This window comes from Aedes aegypti, chromosome 3 (assembly GCF_002204515.2).
Source record: "Aedes aegypti strain LVP_AGWG chromosome 3, AaegL5.0 Primary Assembly, whole genome shotgun sequence".
Taxonomy (NCBI): Eukaryota; Metazoa; Arthropoda; class Insecta; order Diptera; family Culicidae; genus Aedes; species Aedes aegypti.
This window is the reverse complement of record NC_035109.1, coordinates 14,849,601-14,866,995: the sequence shown is the minus strand read 5'-3', so window position 1 is coordinate 14,866,995 and position 17,395 is coordinate 14,849,601. Positions and strand designations below refer to the sequence as shown.

General features: G+C 38.8%; 1 protein-coding gene across 1 annotated transcript; it reads right to left on the bottom strand.

Annotated features, from left to right (window-relative positions):
* Positions 1-511: 511 nt before the first annotated feature.
* Positions 512-16,832, bottom strand: LOC5570134 (procollagen-lysine,2-oxoglutarate 5-dioxygenase 3). Its single transcript, XM_021850636.1, has 5 exons — positions 16,382-16,832; positions 2,952-3,040; positions 1,168-2,886; positions 954-1,105; positions 512-895 (listed from the first exon to the last, which is right to left on the bottom strand). The coding sequence occupies exons 1-5, from the start codon at positions 16,455-16,457 to the stop codon at positions 763-765; spliced, it is 2,169 nt and encodes a 722-aa protein (XP_021706328.1). The 5' UTR covers positions 16,458-16,832; the 3' UTR covers positions 512-762.
* Positions 16,833-17,395: the final 563 nt, after the last annotated feature.

Here is a 17,395-nt window from a genome sequence, read left to right as displayed (position 1 = left end):
TTCGGGTTTTTCTTAGAAAACTTTTTCGGGTTTCGGGTCGGGTTCGGGTTTGAACAGCGAAAATTTGTCGGGTTCGGGTCGGGTCCGGGTTTGTAGGAATAAAATTAGTCGGGTACGGGTCGGGTTCGGGTTTGAAAAATGTGAAACCCGACCATCTCTACTATTGAGCTCATATTTAGCCCTAAGACATTTAGCCATTATATGTGTCGTATTAAAATGCTTCTTATTGCAAAATTTCAGACGATTCGGCTTTTCTCGGCCCATATAGCCATAAGCCAAAACTAAAAATTATTCGATGAAAACGTGTTCACTTTGTTTCCATTGGAGAACAGAATACAGTGAACATATTTTCCTGTAAATTTTCTTCATTTTGAACGAAAAAACTGCTTTTGAAAATTCCATCCAAAATCAATGACGGATCCTGCCCCCTTAATAATCATACTATATTCTGTTTTATGAAAACAGTCTAGTCTTTTTTCTTTCTTTGCTATTGTACTTAAAATCTGGAATGTATATTGTCATGATGATACTTTTATTGCTTTTAAAAATATAAACATTCACTCTGTACGAAATGTTTTCGCTCACTGAAAATTGCTAATCAGACAAAATGGCACATTAAATATTACGAAACTGAAATGCAGTTCTGACTTACAGGGAACGTTCCCCTAAGTTTATTACAACTATATGTCGTCGACGCGATAAACTAAGTAATTTCGGTTGACTCGTGCGCCTACCCAACGCTGACAGTGGCTCCTTCGCCATTCACGGATCAACAAACGAAATCATAATGTATCGTGTTCCACTGTTAGTTCTCAGTCCTTCATGGAAATGAGTGAGACGACCCGGATGCATCAACATCCAACCTTTGCGAGTATCGGTTACCGAACAGTTGTATCTACCAAATGAGAATTTATTTAAGAACTTTATAATTGAGCAAAAGTTATTAAACTTACCTCAAGAAATGACAGCCGCCTCCCTCGTAATCGATTCCAGCTCTGTTGAGGGCAATGTTGATGGTATAAGTTGAGGAATCATGGTGTGGTCTCAGCGATGGCTGTTCGTCCGGACGATATCGCACGACAAAGTTCATAAGCGATCGTGGGGGCTGTAGAATTTAAACCATATTAATTGTGCGCAATTAAGAATTAATTCCCAAAATATACTCACATCATGATAATATCCAATGAAGACCTTCTCCTGCAGGGGTTTAACGTATAGCTGTAAGAACTTCAACCAAACCTGCTCCAACCCAACTTGATTCATATGAATATCCCTCGTTGGGACCGCTTCGTAGCCTCCTTGCAAGCGTTTGTCGGTATGCGTTCCATCCGACCATTTTCCAAAAGCTTCCACAATCTCCTTCAGGTGATCGCAAAATAGTTCCGACGCAATAGCAAACCAGTACACATCGGGGCAAGGTTGAATCTGTACATAATCTTTTTCTAACTGTTTGTAATACTCTGGCGAAATGTATTTCTGTTCCCAGTCGTGCTTGTTGTTGAAAAGCTGATAGAAATCGGGATGAGTTTTGGTCGTATCGTAGTAATCAGAATCGATCAAATGGCCGTACTGTTCTGCGTTGATCACGTGCATGAAGATTCCTTTGGCTCGCATATGCCAGCACAACGCCATATCTGGGTCAGTGCCTTGTAGTTCGTAACTGACCAGAGGCAAAACGGATGCTTTTACTAAATAGATGGTTGAGATATAGGGTACGTTCCACTGTCCCAAAATTTTTCTTCCAACGATATCCATGTAGTCACTTGATCGAGCGTAGAAGCCTTGACTGCTTAGTGCTCCCCAGAAGTTGCTCCATACTTTCTCTGGACGGTTTAACATTGGGCTAATGATACTTTTATTTTGCACTATCAATTTACGGATAATATCCGAGTCGTCAATGTGACCGTCCGCATCGACGACAAATAGATAGTCGCACTGCTTCTTAAGGCACTGATCCACAGCTAGCGATCGTCCAGCTAGCTCTTCATAATCGTCGGTGTAGTCCACCATACGGAACGATCGATAACTACTGCTATATTTCTCTATAAAGTCATCGATTGTTGGTTTATGGTAATCGACATTATTGTGGATGAACAGATCCATCTTCTTGGATGGATAATTTATCTTAGCGATACCTTCGAACCATTCCTCGATAAAGGGAGTTGCTTTCTCAATGAACAACGCCAACATGACCGTTGGTAAATTTTCTTCATCTAATTGAATGAGATCCTCGTTAATAGTTTTGCATTCTCCATCAACGAATGCACCTGCTAGATAATTGGCATAGCCGTTCAATACCAACTTACTCGGTCCATTGCCATGGACTATGTAAGGAACCGTCGAATACTCCGTGTTCTTGAGGAAGGCTTCTTTTCCATTCTCATCAAGTGCAAGCACTACTTGTTCTTCAACACCGTTCAAGTTTTGGAACAGTACAGCAGTGTGGTCCAGCTTGATTTTGAGCTCATTTCGTTGTTTCTCATCCAGATATGCCTTCGTGTAGTACAGCTGATCGTCGTCCGTATCCTTCACTGGGGTCTTCAGCATTCGGTACACCTTCGATGCATATCCCATGAATAATCCCGAGTTCAAAAACCGCGTACCCCTACCCTCGAGCACTGGGTATTTGGATTTCAGGTCTTCCTCTGGCCAACAGAATCCTTCCGAACCGAACAGAATCGAAGCGTCAAATGTTCGGAATTTTTCGATGATTTTCTCCATGGATGCCAGAAACAGAACATCGTAACTGTCGGTGAACAATACGATGCGGTCATCGTCGGCTTTATAGGGTTTCAGGGCATCTCGCAACAGGTTGATTTTGTAGCCACCGCCTAGGCGGGTCATGTCACCTCCTAGCCATGGTTTTCCCAGACCAAGTGTGGAAACCTAAAACAGGTTGAAGAAGATAGCTACAGTTTTAAGGACAGAGAAATCATTTGTTGTTGACATACCTCTATACCATAATACTTAGCCGAACGAATGTATCGCAAATATCCTTCGGTTGCATTACTCGCTACAGTAAACACTAGTGGAGGTTTTTCTAAAAAGTGAGTCGAAGAAAGTACAGAAACAGTGGTTATTGGTTTCGTCTGTAGGATGCGTGGAGAGGAATTTCAATAAGTATAAAGGGTTCATTCACAAATTTCACGACACTTGATTATGAGCGATCGCATCACCAACCATAGGTGACCAGAGGTGGAAATGTTGCATCACGAAGCACCTCACGAGTGTAAACCAACGCAAAATAAACATGGCAGACTTGCGAGGCTTGGTGTGAGTAAGTTCGCACCCGCTTGCTCGGGAGAACATACCAATAGAAATAGCAAAAAGTTCGCGAACCTTTACTCGGGAGTAATCGAAAAAGGTGTGCTTTATTGGAGTTTTGACAAACTAATCATTTGTATATCCATGAAATCAACAGTAAACTATCAGTTTGTTGTCGAAAACACTTGAAAACCAGAAATCGCTCAATTGACTCTGAACATCTCCGTGCACGCTCACGATTCACCTTTGCTTCGTTTAATCGCGAGCACGACATATGCGAGTAAATCAGCACTCTGATACTCGCGACCATTTTGTTTTGTTTTTGTTCCATTTCAGCAGAAATGTTCGCCACTACCCATCACTTTAGGTGACTTCCAGATCCTTACTTTATCCCTCCATTATCCTTTCTATGACACCTGTGGTTATGCAGAGGTTTACTCAATCTATAGTTACAATGGGTATCAGACTAACATTCCTCCCTTTCTTCGATGACCGTAAGGATGTGCCCGTTGCCTTTAATGACCTTTACATTTTGTGCTTTCGATTTCTGCACATTGAGAATGGAATCCAAAGTCCCTTTCGTTTAATTTCTGTGCAACTTAGATTGTTCTGGTCAATCAGAGTAGCAACTACAAATTGTACGCTCATCTATGCTCAATAGAGAGATGCAAATTTTGAAATATTTGCTCCCCTATGCTTAAACGATTTCTCTTATGGTAAATAGCATTCTCTCGAATTTTGAAATGATTAGGATAAAATTTGACTGTGCACACGCCATTTCAAGTTTATATGGAGATTACTATGGAAAACGCCAAAATTTTGTGTTCAGCCCTCTATCTCTTCATCATAATATTTTATGGAAACAAACTCTTCTCATAAGAAAACCTTCTAGCAACAACTTTGCCTAAGGCTACATTTTGATTGGACGTCTGGATAAATTGTAGAGGATAAGGGTAGAGGACTGAACACAAAAGATTTGCCTTTTCCATAGTAATTTCCATATAAACTTCAAATGGCTTGTGCACAACCAAATCTGCTCCAAATCACTTCAAATTTTGGGACAATGATTTTCATCATAATTGACACCGTTTAAGCATAGGGGAGCGAAAACTTCAAATTTTGCATCAGGCTCTAGCATGCTCTCATATTATTGGAAGGAGATTTTTCCTTATCCCGCGGCTTTCGCGTGCCTCTGCTTACAGGTCCGCTACCCCCTTTAATAAAATGGCATTTTGAATACAAATTGATAATGAAAGTAGACTTTTTGACTGTTAAGTGAAATCGCATGCAGAGCAATACTTATGCTAGGATGGTGGATACATAGGCAACTGGATCCTATTCTTGGCACTTTTGATTATCTTCGGCAGTGCAGTTTTTAGATAGCTATTGAGTAGAGATGGTCGGGTCTCAGGCTCAAACCCGAAATCCGACCCGAACCCCAACCCGACGGGTTCGGGTCGGGTTCGGGTTTAAAATTTTTTATTTTTTCGGGTTCGGGTCGGGATAGAAAGCTAAAAAAATATCGGGTACGGGTCGGGTTTGGGCTTGAAAAAAGTCGGGTTCAGTCGGGTTTGGTGAGAATTGTTCACAAGGTAACAACCTGAAAGCTTCCCTATGCGTCAGAAACGATAAATTTAACATCTTTTCAAACTCGGGTGCTATTCGGGTTTTTCTTAGAAAACTTTTTCGGGTTTCGGGTCGGGTTCGGGTTTGAACAGCGAAAATTTGTCGGGTTCGGATCGGGTCCGGGATTGCTTTTCAATTTTTGTCACGGGTTCGGGTCGGGTCCGGGTTTGAAGGAATAAAATAAGTCGGGTACGGGTCGGGTTCGGGTTTGAAAAATGTGAAACCACTTTTTCAAAACTTCTTTCGGCTACCCTTCAATACGTATATCAATGTTATTTCTCTTCTAATCATAGTAAATTCGACACGATTGTAATAAATGTAATAAATGGAATCCAAAGTCCCTTTCGTTTAATTTCTGTGCAACTTAGATTGTTCTGGTCAATCAGAGTAGCAACTACAAATTGTACGCTCATCTATGCTCAATAGAGTGATGCAAATTTTGAAATATTTGCTCCCCTATGCTTAAACGATTTCTCTTATGGTAAATAGCATTCTCTCGAATTTTGAAATGATTAGGATAAAATTTGACTGTGCACACGCCATTTGAAGTTTATATGGAGATTACTATGGAAAACGCCAAAATTTTGTGTTCAGCCCTCTATCTCTTCATCATAATATTTTATGGAAAAGTGAACAAACTCTTCTCATAAGAAAACCTTCTAGCAACAACTTTGCCAAAGACTACATTTTGATTGGACGTCTGGATAAATTGTAGAGGATAAGGGTAGAGGACTGAACACAAAAGATTTGCCTTTTCCATAGTAATTTCCATATAAACTTCAAATGGCTTGTGCACAACCAAATCTGCTCCAAACCACTTCAAATTTTGGGACAATGATTTTCATCATAATTGACACCGTTTAAGCATAGGGGAGCGAAAACTTAAAATTTTGCATCAGGCTAAATGCTCATGCTCATGCTCTCATATTATTGGAAGGAGATTCTCCCTTATCCCGCGGATTTCGCGTGCCTCTGCTTACAGGTCCGCTAAAATGGCATTTTAAATACAAATTGATAATGAAAGTAGACTTTTTGACTGTTAAGTATAATCGCATGCAGAGCAAGACTTATGGTGACTACATAGGCAACTGGATCCTATTCTTGGCACTTTTGATTATCTTCGGCAGTGCATTTTAGATAGCTATTGAGTAGAGATGGGTCTCCGGTTTTCAAACCCGAAATCCGACCCGAACCCCAACCCGACGGGTTCGGGTTTGAAAATTTTTATTTTTTCGGGTTCGGGTCGGGATAGAAAGCTAAAAAAATATCGGGTACGGGTCGGGTTCGGGCTTGAAAAAAGTCGGGTTCAGTCGGGTTTGGTGAGAATTGTTCACAAGGTAACAACCTGAAAGCTTCCCTATGCGTCAGAAACGATGAATTTAACATCTTTTCAAACTCGGGTGCTATTCGGGTTTTTCTTAGAAAACTTTTTCGGGTTTCGGGTCGGGTTCGGGTTTGAACAGCGAAAATTTGTCGGGTTCGGGTCGGGTCCGGGTTTGTAGGAATAAAATTATTTATTTATTTATTTATTTATTATGTAGATTCGTATAACATAAGGCTGAAAGCCTTTTTTTACCGCTATACAAGGTTTATTATGATGATATATATATATATTGATTTCATGTTCTTTTGCATTTCCTTATCTTTTTGCATCCTACTCTGCCAAATGCTGTTTAAGGTCCCTTTTAAAGTTAAACAATGAAACATTAGTTTTAATACTGAGTGGTAACTGGTTCCAGTACACAACGCCTCGTGCGAACAGTGATTGGCTGTAATAAGCAGATTGATGCTGTGGGATAAGATAATTACGATTTCTATCGCTTCGCATTGGATTCAATTTAGTAAACAAATATTCAGGCTTTCTAGACCGTATTAGTTTGAGTCACCTTAAAGCTCTACAAGCTCTAAACTTGTAGAAATTTGAAAAGTTACAGCCTATTAGATCTTTGTGTAGATGAGACACTCTGGAAAACCTAGGTAATTTATACACATATCTTATACAAGCATTCAAAGCTAACCTCATTTTATCGATTGAAGATGCTAACGCATTCGAAAAAATGAAATCACCGTAAAGAAAATGTGGAAAAATTAGAGATTTAAAAAGTTTTATTTTGGTGTCAATACTAAAATGTCGTGTTGTCAAATTTAATCTCTTTAAGGAGCCATAAATCTTACTGCATTGTGCATTAATATGGACGTCCCAATTCAAATTGGACGTAAAAGTTACTCCTAAATTATCAACTTGACTAACGAATTCAATTCTTTCACCATCCATGAACAAATCAGGACATGTAATTGGGTTTCTATTCTTGCATATCAACATTGCCTTTGTTTTAGTTGGGTTTATAGGTAATAAATTATTTTGTAACCACAAAAGAAGATTTCGAAGATCATGATTGATTTTAAAGCCAATGTCATTATAGTTATTTCCTGAGAGAGACTCGCGAAGAGGAGAAATATCAACGTCATATGCAGCCCAGCTTCCCCTCTCACGAAACGTCAAATGCAGCCCACCGTTTTTATGGCTGAAAAAGTGAAAAGTATTGTGTTCAAAGTAAATTGTTATTTAAAACCTCAGTCAGCGGAGTAGTTTTTTCCAAAGTTGCTGATAAATCTAAGCAGAAGATTAATTATTTCTAATGTCTGCTACGTTTGCTGGCATGAAATTTGACTCAAACGGCTATTTATGACTCGATGTGATGCAAACTCAATCATTTTTTGATGAGAGGTTCATGTGAGGATTTGAACGGCTTGCGCATAATTGGTATAAACACAAAGTGGAATAAGAAAAAAACTCAGCAATCACAGAAAAAGAAGACCGTCTTCGCGAGTCTCGTCTCAGGTTATTTCTATTTTTTTCACACAAATAAATCTGAACATCATCAGCAAAGAGGTGAACCGAACAGTATCTCAAACACGAAGGCAAGTAATTGGTGAATAAAGAAAATAATAAGGGACCCAAAACTGACTCTTGCGGAACACCAGATTCAATATTCTTAAAACTCGATAATTTATTGTTGCAGCACACGGCTTGAGAACGACCAGTTAAATATGAGTGAATTAAACGGTTGGCACTGGTTGAAAACTGAAAAATATCGCTTAACTTCATTAGCAACTTTTTATGGGATACATGATCAAAAGCTTTCGCAAAGTCGATTAACAGTAAAATTGCAACTCCTTTTCTGTCAATTACACTTGAAATATCATCATGAACTTTTAAGAGAGCTGTGTTTGTCCCATGATGTTGACGAAATCCCGATTGCAGAGGATGCAAAAAATTCATTTCGGTAACGAATTCTGATATTTGGATTTTAAGAAGTTTCTCCCAAACCTTCGAAAGGGCACACAGAATGCTTATTGGACGAAGATTATGTATATCATCTTTACTCTTCTTTTTCTTAATCGGTATTATTTTAACAACTTTCCAAGCACGTGGGAACTTGGAATTTGATATGATAATGTTGAACAAATGTTTAACAAATGGTAAGATTAGAGGTAACATAATTTTAATGAATACTATCGAAATGTCGTCTAATCCAGTAGCATTGGATTTTATCTCATGGACAGCATTTATTATTTCAATATCTTCAACGAAACGGAAATTGAACCCATCAATGCTGCTGAAGTTAGCAGAACTAGTAGTATCATCGACGGTAAAGTTATCAGTGAAATAATTGTTTATTTCATCAACACTAAAACTTGAATTACCATCCGTGGACCGAGGCTTGGAAATACCTAATTTCTTAATGTTCGCCCACAATTGTTTTGCAGATAAGTTAACATTAAATCTTTCAGGATCATAAAAACGCTTAGAACCTCTTATAAGTAAATTCACTCTATTCCTGAGTCGTTTAAAGTGTGCCATATCCAATTCATTACGGCTTCGTTTCCAATTGGAATATGCAATATCGCGATCAACAATCGCCTTTTCAATGTCTTGGTTGAACCATGGGTTAACAAGGGGGCATCAAAAGACGATTTATCCGTAGCTTACAACAAAAACACGTTGAAGATAGTTTCTCCTTTTATTTAGTGGCTTACACAATTGTTTACTCATTTACTTGCGTATTTCTAGGAATCGTGTAATGTTTAAGCAATAACACACTAAAATCAATTCCGTCATTATGCGCCTTACCCAGCTTAAACCCACGTTAATGAGTACTTATAAGCTAACGTGTACAATCCAAAATTGTCAGATTTCCCAAAAGTGTCAGATTCCCAAAATTGTCATTAATCATGTTGGCCACGGTGCATCAATATGTGGTTGACAAGCTTGGAGGGCCCGTGTGGGTTAACCTTTGGCTTACTTTTTCTAATAGGTATACATTCATCGTGCAAAAACTTCAAACGGCTGTTAAAAATTTCTAGAAACCTATCAGGATCAGTTATACTTATCATTGAGTTCCAATCCATACTATGGAAAGCATTATTCAATCGATTAGCATCAAAATTTTTGTAGTCTCTATAGCTAACTGATTCAGTTCTTGTTTTCATGATGTTTATAGAGGCAAATATCAAATCATGTTTTGATGCAAATGGCAGAGAAACTTGGTTTAAATTATAAATCATATCAGGAGAATCAGTAATCAGGAGGTCTAGTAGTGAACAACCGTTTGAATAAAAGTAGGTTGGTTCATTATTAACGCATGTATAAGACAATGCAGATAGAGTTTCTTTAAATTTCAGTGATTTTGAATTTGACTTTATGAGGTCCGTATTGAAGTCACCAATAAAGAAAGTGTGATTGTATTTAACAGTAAACTCTTCTAAATGCTCTTTTAAACTATCCGAACAGTCAATCTCTGGGGGATTGTAATATACGGCCAATAAAAATGGTTCACCGCCACCACGAACTTCAACTAGTAAAAACTCGGTCATACTCAGTTGATCAATAGCAGTAGACATTTTCACAATTCTACAAGTAAGATTAGATTTAAAATAAACACAAATTCCACCTCCATGCCTATTACGGTCATTTCGAAGCAAGCTGAAACCGTCAATACCAATCATAGGGTCAGTAATAACATCGCTTAGCCAAGTTTCAGTCATACAAACAATATCCATTTTGCTATTGATAAAATTGTTTTTCAATTCATTGAATTTTGTAAAATTACGTGCGCAAATACTTTGAACATTAATATGACAACGTTTATTTTATCTTCAGGCAAAACAGCATGAAAAATTGCTTTTGGAATTAGCATGGTCGCAGAGGCGTTGCTAACTGCATTATCAGCCATAGTCAAATATAAACAATAAAGTTAAACCTAAAAGAAACCTTTTAAACAGAATTGGCAGGAACAAGTCAGCATGAAAGATAAGGAAAGCCAACTTACGACTAATATTATATTCTAACTTTCTGAACATGAGCTTAAGCTTTTTCTAGTTGCAATTGAATTGACTAGCTACCAAAACAACGGAGTGCAATATTAAAGTAAAAGTTGATGGTATTCAATAATGTAACAATTCTGGTAAAGTATTAAACGATGGAGAAAAACTTTCTAGTAACGGTAACATCATTGGTTATAAAAACAGGTGCAGTCAGAAACAGCATCAACATCAGCAGCATCAGAATCACCATGGAAACCCTCAACAGCAGCAGCAGCAGCAGCAGCAACAACGGCAACATGTGGCACTCATCAAAGTGGCCGAAAGCATCCAGTAAGCAGGCTTACCCAAACAATATCATTCGACATTGTTGAAGGCAAGATCAATCTCGAATTCATCAGGGCAAAACCACAAATATGTGGCTGATTATAACTTTTAGGACTGAAGAATACATGGATTTTTTAGGAACGGAATCATGGAATGTCTTGGAAGGAAAAACGGTCTATAACAGGGAAAGCTTTTTTTTAACTTTAATTAGCTTTTAGGAGAGGCTCGGAAACACGAATAATTCAGGAAAGAATACAAGGATTCAATGGAAGGAAAAGAGTAATACTTAGGAAAGGTCAGTTTACAGATGCAAAAAGTTGTTCCAATGAGTAAAACGGCTCCGCTTCATCTCCATTCTTCATTCGAGCATAGACAACACCATTCCTTGTGAAGACTTGTTGTATCCGACCCTGGTGTTTTAGTTTGATCGCTTGCGTTCGAATTTCTCTGTCATTCATGGTCAAGTTTTCGTTGATATACACACGGTTGTCGTTGTTGAAACCAATGTGACGCAGATTTAATGATCTTTGCCGAAGGTATCGTTCATAGAACTCGTCTCGCACACCACGTAACGCAAACTGGCAAAGTATTGGTGGTGATGATCCAATATTAATCGGATTTTTGGAGAGCCTCTTCAGATAAACATTAGGCACGTTGGATGGAGTAGAAGCCAAGGCAACACTGATGTTTTGGAAAATGAGCGTTAGATTCTCATCGGAGGTATATGGAACACCAGAGATAATAAGCTCATTGGTTGTTGTGAGACGATTAACATTCCGTTTTGTTAGCTCCAGGTCATGCCGAACATCACTTACAGCCTCAGAAACATCCTTGATCTGAACATCACAACCCATCTTGAGACTTGATAGCTGCTGCTCCACTCCGGTAATTTTCTGCTCCAACTCCGTTTTACAGCTCTCGATTTTTCCTTCGATATCGGATTTAGACTCAGCGAACATTCTCCGTATTTTATTCCATAGATCGCCTAGAGTCTCAATATCATCACTTTTGTTTTGCTTGCTCAATCTACCGTCAGTATTCAAGGATGAGGATGATGTGGAACGAGTAAGGGGTTTGGTGTTTTCGTTTGACATTGTGTCTGATTTCGACGCTCAGCAGATTCAAGATAAACGAACAAATTTTTTTGAAGGGGTTCAATATGTCGAATGGTCTTGAAGAAGTATTTAATGTTTGTTGTATCACTACAGAAATTGTTCAACTGATAAAAACTTCAATTGATTATAGGATCACTGTCACTAAAGATTCGTTTATGCATTAGAATCTGGTTCAAACTCAATCAGACACGGTGGTTAATCGCCAATTCAACTGCAACTACAGAATGTTCACACTTCGACACACATTTCCCTTCAGAAATTGAATTGTTCCGGGTACGGGTCGGGTTCGGGTTTGAAAAATGTGAAACCCGACCATCTCTACTATTGAGCTCATATTTAGCCCTAAGACATTTAGCCATAATATGTGTCGTATTAAAATGCTTCTTATTGCAAAATTTCAGACGATTCGGCTTTTCTCGGCTCATATAGCCATAAGGAGCCAGATCCTATTCTTGACACTTTTGATTCACTTCGGCAGTAGGGTTTTTTGAAAGCTATTTATTTCATATTTGGCCTCAATATGCGTCGCATTAAAGTTCTTCTTATGGCAAAGTTTCAGAAAATTCGGCCAAGAAAAACTCCCCATGCCCCCCATTGACTTCATGGAAGTGCCCAAGTAGCTCTGCACCCTATATTCTCGCCCCCCTCTCACGCCAAAGTGAAACATGGAAGTGTCGAAATATTAAGCTCTTCACCAGCTCTTCATACATACTTTTGCGACCTGTAGATCAAAACTGTAACGTGCTGGAACATTTCGCTAACGTTATTTTTTCGGTGTGGAACATATTGCATGAGTTAATCGTGAGACAAGTGCGATATTTTCATGTCCTGTAAATTCGAGAAGATTCTCAGCTATGGACCTTTAACCGGCGAGATTCGAATCGGCCATTCACAGCTTGGACTTGCTGCATAGCTGCGCAGTTACTGCTACGGCTATTTGGGGTTGTATCAAACATACAATACAATACACCCCCGATTTTGTCAGTCCACTTTTTCAAAACTTCTTTCGGCTACCCTTCAATACGTATATCAATGTTATTTCTCTTCTAATCAGAGTAAATTCGATAGGATTGTAATAAATTTGGAGAAAATTTGATAATGAAACAGTGGTAACCTGGTAACAGAATGATCTCCGCGATAAGGAACTGAAAAAATAGGGTCAGTACTGTAATTAAACAGCGGATAACATTTTACTTCTCATTATAGCCAATACGCACATTTTTTATTTCTTTCCCTAGCACAAAGTCAAATTATTCCTGAATCATGCATGTACATGTAGAATGATCACGTTTCTTCTGGCTTCAACGCAGCGAGCAGAGAACATATCGTGTGTCGCTTGGTGCCGAAAAAGTAGTGCATGTTTATTACATACAACAGATCACAGAATCCGCTCCGACCAAAGCGGCAACATATGGCAGTGATCGAGAAAGCAGTGTGCGGCCTACGTGATGTGTGATTTGCTTTGCCTTCCAGTTTGACGGAATTGATGAAGAATGGAACATTTAAAATGTGTACGCGTTGGGATGATTGAAAATGTATGTAGATGAGTGCAAACGTGTAGCACTCGGGGTCAAATTTTTGGCTTTTAGGAATTTGAGCAATGAAGCAGACGATCTTGCTATTGGTTTTCGGTATCGTTTTGTGTCTTCTGCGTGATCAATATTTGAAACCTAGAACCTAAAACACTTCTTTCCGCGAGTGCAAAAGTCGAAATGGCAACGGAAAGCATAATCGGGTCACCAGCATGAACTTTAACATGTTTGTCGACCGAACCGGTTCTGCTTCCGTTTTCGTTCCGCTTATCATTGCGTTTGGGCCTTAAAGAATAATCATAAAAGGCATGAAACAAGCTCACCGCTACGCAAGCTATTGCCATTTCTTCATGTATATCCATGCGATCCTGATCTGTGAGTTCAAAAGTAGATGGTTCAGGATGTCATAAAATATGTCTTTCAATTGCCACTAAGACACTGCTTCGTTAAATAATCAACTCATTACGCGTGGTAAAGATAGATAAATTATGAGTGAAATTATGAAAATTAGGAAAAAAATCCACGTGCTCAGGTGGAATTCGAACCCACGAGTCGTGGGCCACGACTCTTGTATGCTAAACGAGTACTTTATCAACTAACCTACCGAGTCACTTAGTGATCCAATAACTCAGGTTACAAGTTTCGAATTTAAATTCCAACACTCGCATTTTCAATCATTATTTATTTATTTATTTATTCACCATCTTCGACTTTGTCGTACAGACTGATTTCTTAAAAACTATATTATTCTATACTTCTTATTCTAAGTTTGAACATATCTTTCGAGAGGTTAAAATCAAATGCGTTGCTTACTTCGTTAAATGATCTTAAACACGAGTTTAAAGAATTATTTGAACCATAGTTCGTTCTGTGGAAAGGGACAGCAAACATTAATGTATTTCGGAAGCGTCGAGGTGGTGTGTTCCACGGAATCAGCTGGATAAGTTCCGGACTATCTACGTTACCTGTTATAAGGTCAAAGATAAATAGTCTTTGCAATTTGGTACGACGGGCTGAGAGAGTTTCTAGGTTGATCAGTTTGCAACGATCAGGGTAGCAGGGAAGATTTTGAGGATCATTCCATGGTAATTGTCGCAGAGCAAATCTCAAAAAATGTTTCTGGACACGCTCGATTATCAATGTATGCGTTGCATAATAAGGTGACCAAACTGGTGTGGCATACTCTAAAATGCTGCGAGCTAGTGAACAGAACAGCGTCTTCAGGCAGTACACATCGTTAAATCCAGATGCATGCCGACGTATAAAGCCCAGCACCGTGAATGCCTTGGCAACTATGATGTTGATGTGTTCATTGAACCGGAGCTTCGAGTCAATAGTGACCCCCAAATCACATATTGAGTTTACTCGTTCAAGTGGATTTAAACCCATACAATATTCATGGTGAATCACGTTACTGCGGCGAGTGTAAGATATAACCTTACATTTCTTCTCATTGACACGCATGCCATTGTCACCACACCAAACTAACAATAGATCAATATCAGCTTGAATATCGAAACAGTCAGCTGGAGAAGCTATGGTTCGGAAAAATTTTAGGTCGTCGGCAAAGGATAGTTTGGAACAAGAGATCAGTTCGCTCAGGTCATTAATGTAAATAATGAAAATAAGTGGTCCAAGTACGCTACCTTGCGGTACTCCGGATGGAATGCTAAAGTATCTTGATCTAATCGAGTTCACTTTTACAAAAGCGCTACGTCCAGAGAGGTATGAGTGCAGCCACTTTGTAAACCAGTCGGGGAAACCTAGATGCTTCATTTTATCGATGATCAGATTGTGCGGTACTGTGTCGAAAGCTTTCGCAAAATCCACATAAACTGCGTCGACTTGGTTTTTGGTTTCCATGCCTCGGGATATTTCTGACACATAGCACATCAGGTTTGTTGTCGTTGATCTGTTCTTCATAAAGCCATGCTGACTAATTGAGATATACGGAGCAGCAGCACTATACAGAACTTCGTGAATCATTTTTTCGAACACCTTGCTAAGACTGCACAGGATAGATACACCACGATAGTTGGAGACACAGTTGAGATTCCCGGAACTCTTTGACGTTATTTATGCGTTTCAAAGAGTCGTATTTTTACTGTGTATGACCGAGTCATGTCAATTTCAAGGTGTTTAGAGCAAATTATTAGCCATTGAATTAGTTTCTAACTCGGTTAGATCGGTTAACATAAAATTGTGTCGTCAATATCGACCTTTTGTGTACCAACACAATTTCAATTTATAACATTCTAAAAATGGCTCCATTGTTGAATTCTTTTCTTTTTTTTTTGCAAAGTTTATAACACTTCAAGATGCTTCGCAATATGACACGTCTCAATTTGATCTGGAATTTGTGAAAATGTACCATAAATCAGCACAAAATCGATTTTTCAGGATGTGTACAAATTACACTCAGATGTGTTCATCAAAAAGAGCTCTATTTTCTGTATTTTTTTTTTTTTTTTTTCAAAGGGTGAATGATTCATCAATGGTTAAGGATTGATCATTCATTGGCCAATGATTTAATACTTCAAAGTATGCACTTGAGTCCTTGGGTTCTACGCTAGAACATTATTAATATTAATTATGATCATCGTAAATCACAAGCTATCAGAATTCGTTACTGCATGAATAATCGTAGGATTAATAATCAACGTTGGTAAAAAATTGTCCATAAACACAGCAATGAATATAGACCGTACGGCTTGAGTACCGAGAGCCCTATAAATTTAGCATGTACCATGCTCTCAGGACTGTTGCTGTAATGTATGTATGTAGCACTGAAATTAGATCAGCAGTCTGGTGTTTATTCTACTACACCGCTTTCACGCTTCATCTCTGTAGGGAGAGCGGAAGCATTTCTACTGTATTTTTTATTCGTTTCCTACGGGAATCAACTATATGGTTAGCACATAGTTGAACGTGTCAATGGAGCACCGCTTATCATCTGTTCTTTTTCATATCTGCTCTGTAAAGATTGTGCTACAATGTGTTGTCACACATTTGCCTATTTGGAAAGTATTAAAGATTATTAAAATTTCTTCTTGGCTTTGGTAATTCGTTCTGTCAAATCATTCTATTGTAGTACTTGAGTGAATTTGTCATTCATTGTTTTTCATATGCATCAGCTTCTGAGCAATTTAAAAGCAATTTCAATCACTGTGCACTGGTTCATCTTCCACTTACCTTCACCCACGCTTCGGTGACTTAACGCGATGACGCTCACCGCCAACAATTGCACTAAAACTATCCTAGAACACATTTTAGCCCGCTTCGTTACAAGTAATACAACATTAGTTCACAAAATTGTGTAAAAATTCCTCCAATTGCAACAAGTTCTACTACTCTGGGAAAGAGTTGAAATCCTTCGACCCCGACGAAGACGATAGACGATGACGACGAGACGATCCGCCGTTCCAGAATGGACTCACTCAATTGAATCGCCAGACGCGGCTATTTTTCTGTAATACTAATTAAAACTGCACGCCTCAGCAACAGCACCGCACATCGACATGCTTCATACAAAGTAAATGTGCGATCACCATCGAATACCCAGAATGTGGGCTCAGTGCATATGTACTAATATAGAACTTGACGAAACGCTAATGTGTAATACATGAAGACAGAGAGATTATGAATGGCAGGACCATAGCAGAGAAAGGCAAAAACATCAGCAAGTAAAGGAGTGCATCGAGATGGAAAGGATGACGTTTTTACGTCAAGCGCTGGAAGTCCACTTTCAGTCGCGTTCCGCCGAGTGGAAACGTTGTATGCTATGTTGAACACGAGTGCTTATGCGCGGGTTGAGAAGCATATTGAGGCGCAATCTGTATGGTAAACACTAACCGGGCACGTGGTAGAATGCGATGTTTAGTCGCCAGCTGTTGTTACGCTCGTCACATCGTTATTGAAAAATTATCATTTTTCATTGAAGAATGGATAAACCATTTGCTTCATGATAGTTTATCACGATCTCACAAGATATTAAATTTTCTATTCGAGTGCTTATGACTCTCAAATCTTATACATTAAATATATTTTTGAGACTCTGTGTTAGCATATTCCACAAACTCGCAACGGTGAGTTGATTATACCTAGAACAAATACCTTAAGAATTACTTACTTACTTGATATTTGATGGGCTACAATCCGCTACGTTGAATCTACGCCGAGTGGATAATTCTTCTACAATGGGCTCAG

Bases quoted from the DNA above. Each gene is read 5' to 3' on its own strand.
- LOC5570134 (XM_021850636.1), bottom strand. From the start codon at position 16,457: ATGTGTTCTAGGATAGTTTTAGTGCAATTGTTGGCGGTGAGCGTCATC. The intron at 2,887-2,951 runs GTATGTCAACAA...AACCTGTTTTAG, and splicing joins CTAAGTATTATGGTATAGAG to GTTTCCACACTTGGTCTGGG. The intron at 1,106-1,167 runs GTGAGTATATTT...TAAATTCTACAG, and splicing joins TCATTGGATATTATCATGAT to CCCCCACGATCGCTTATGAA.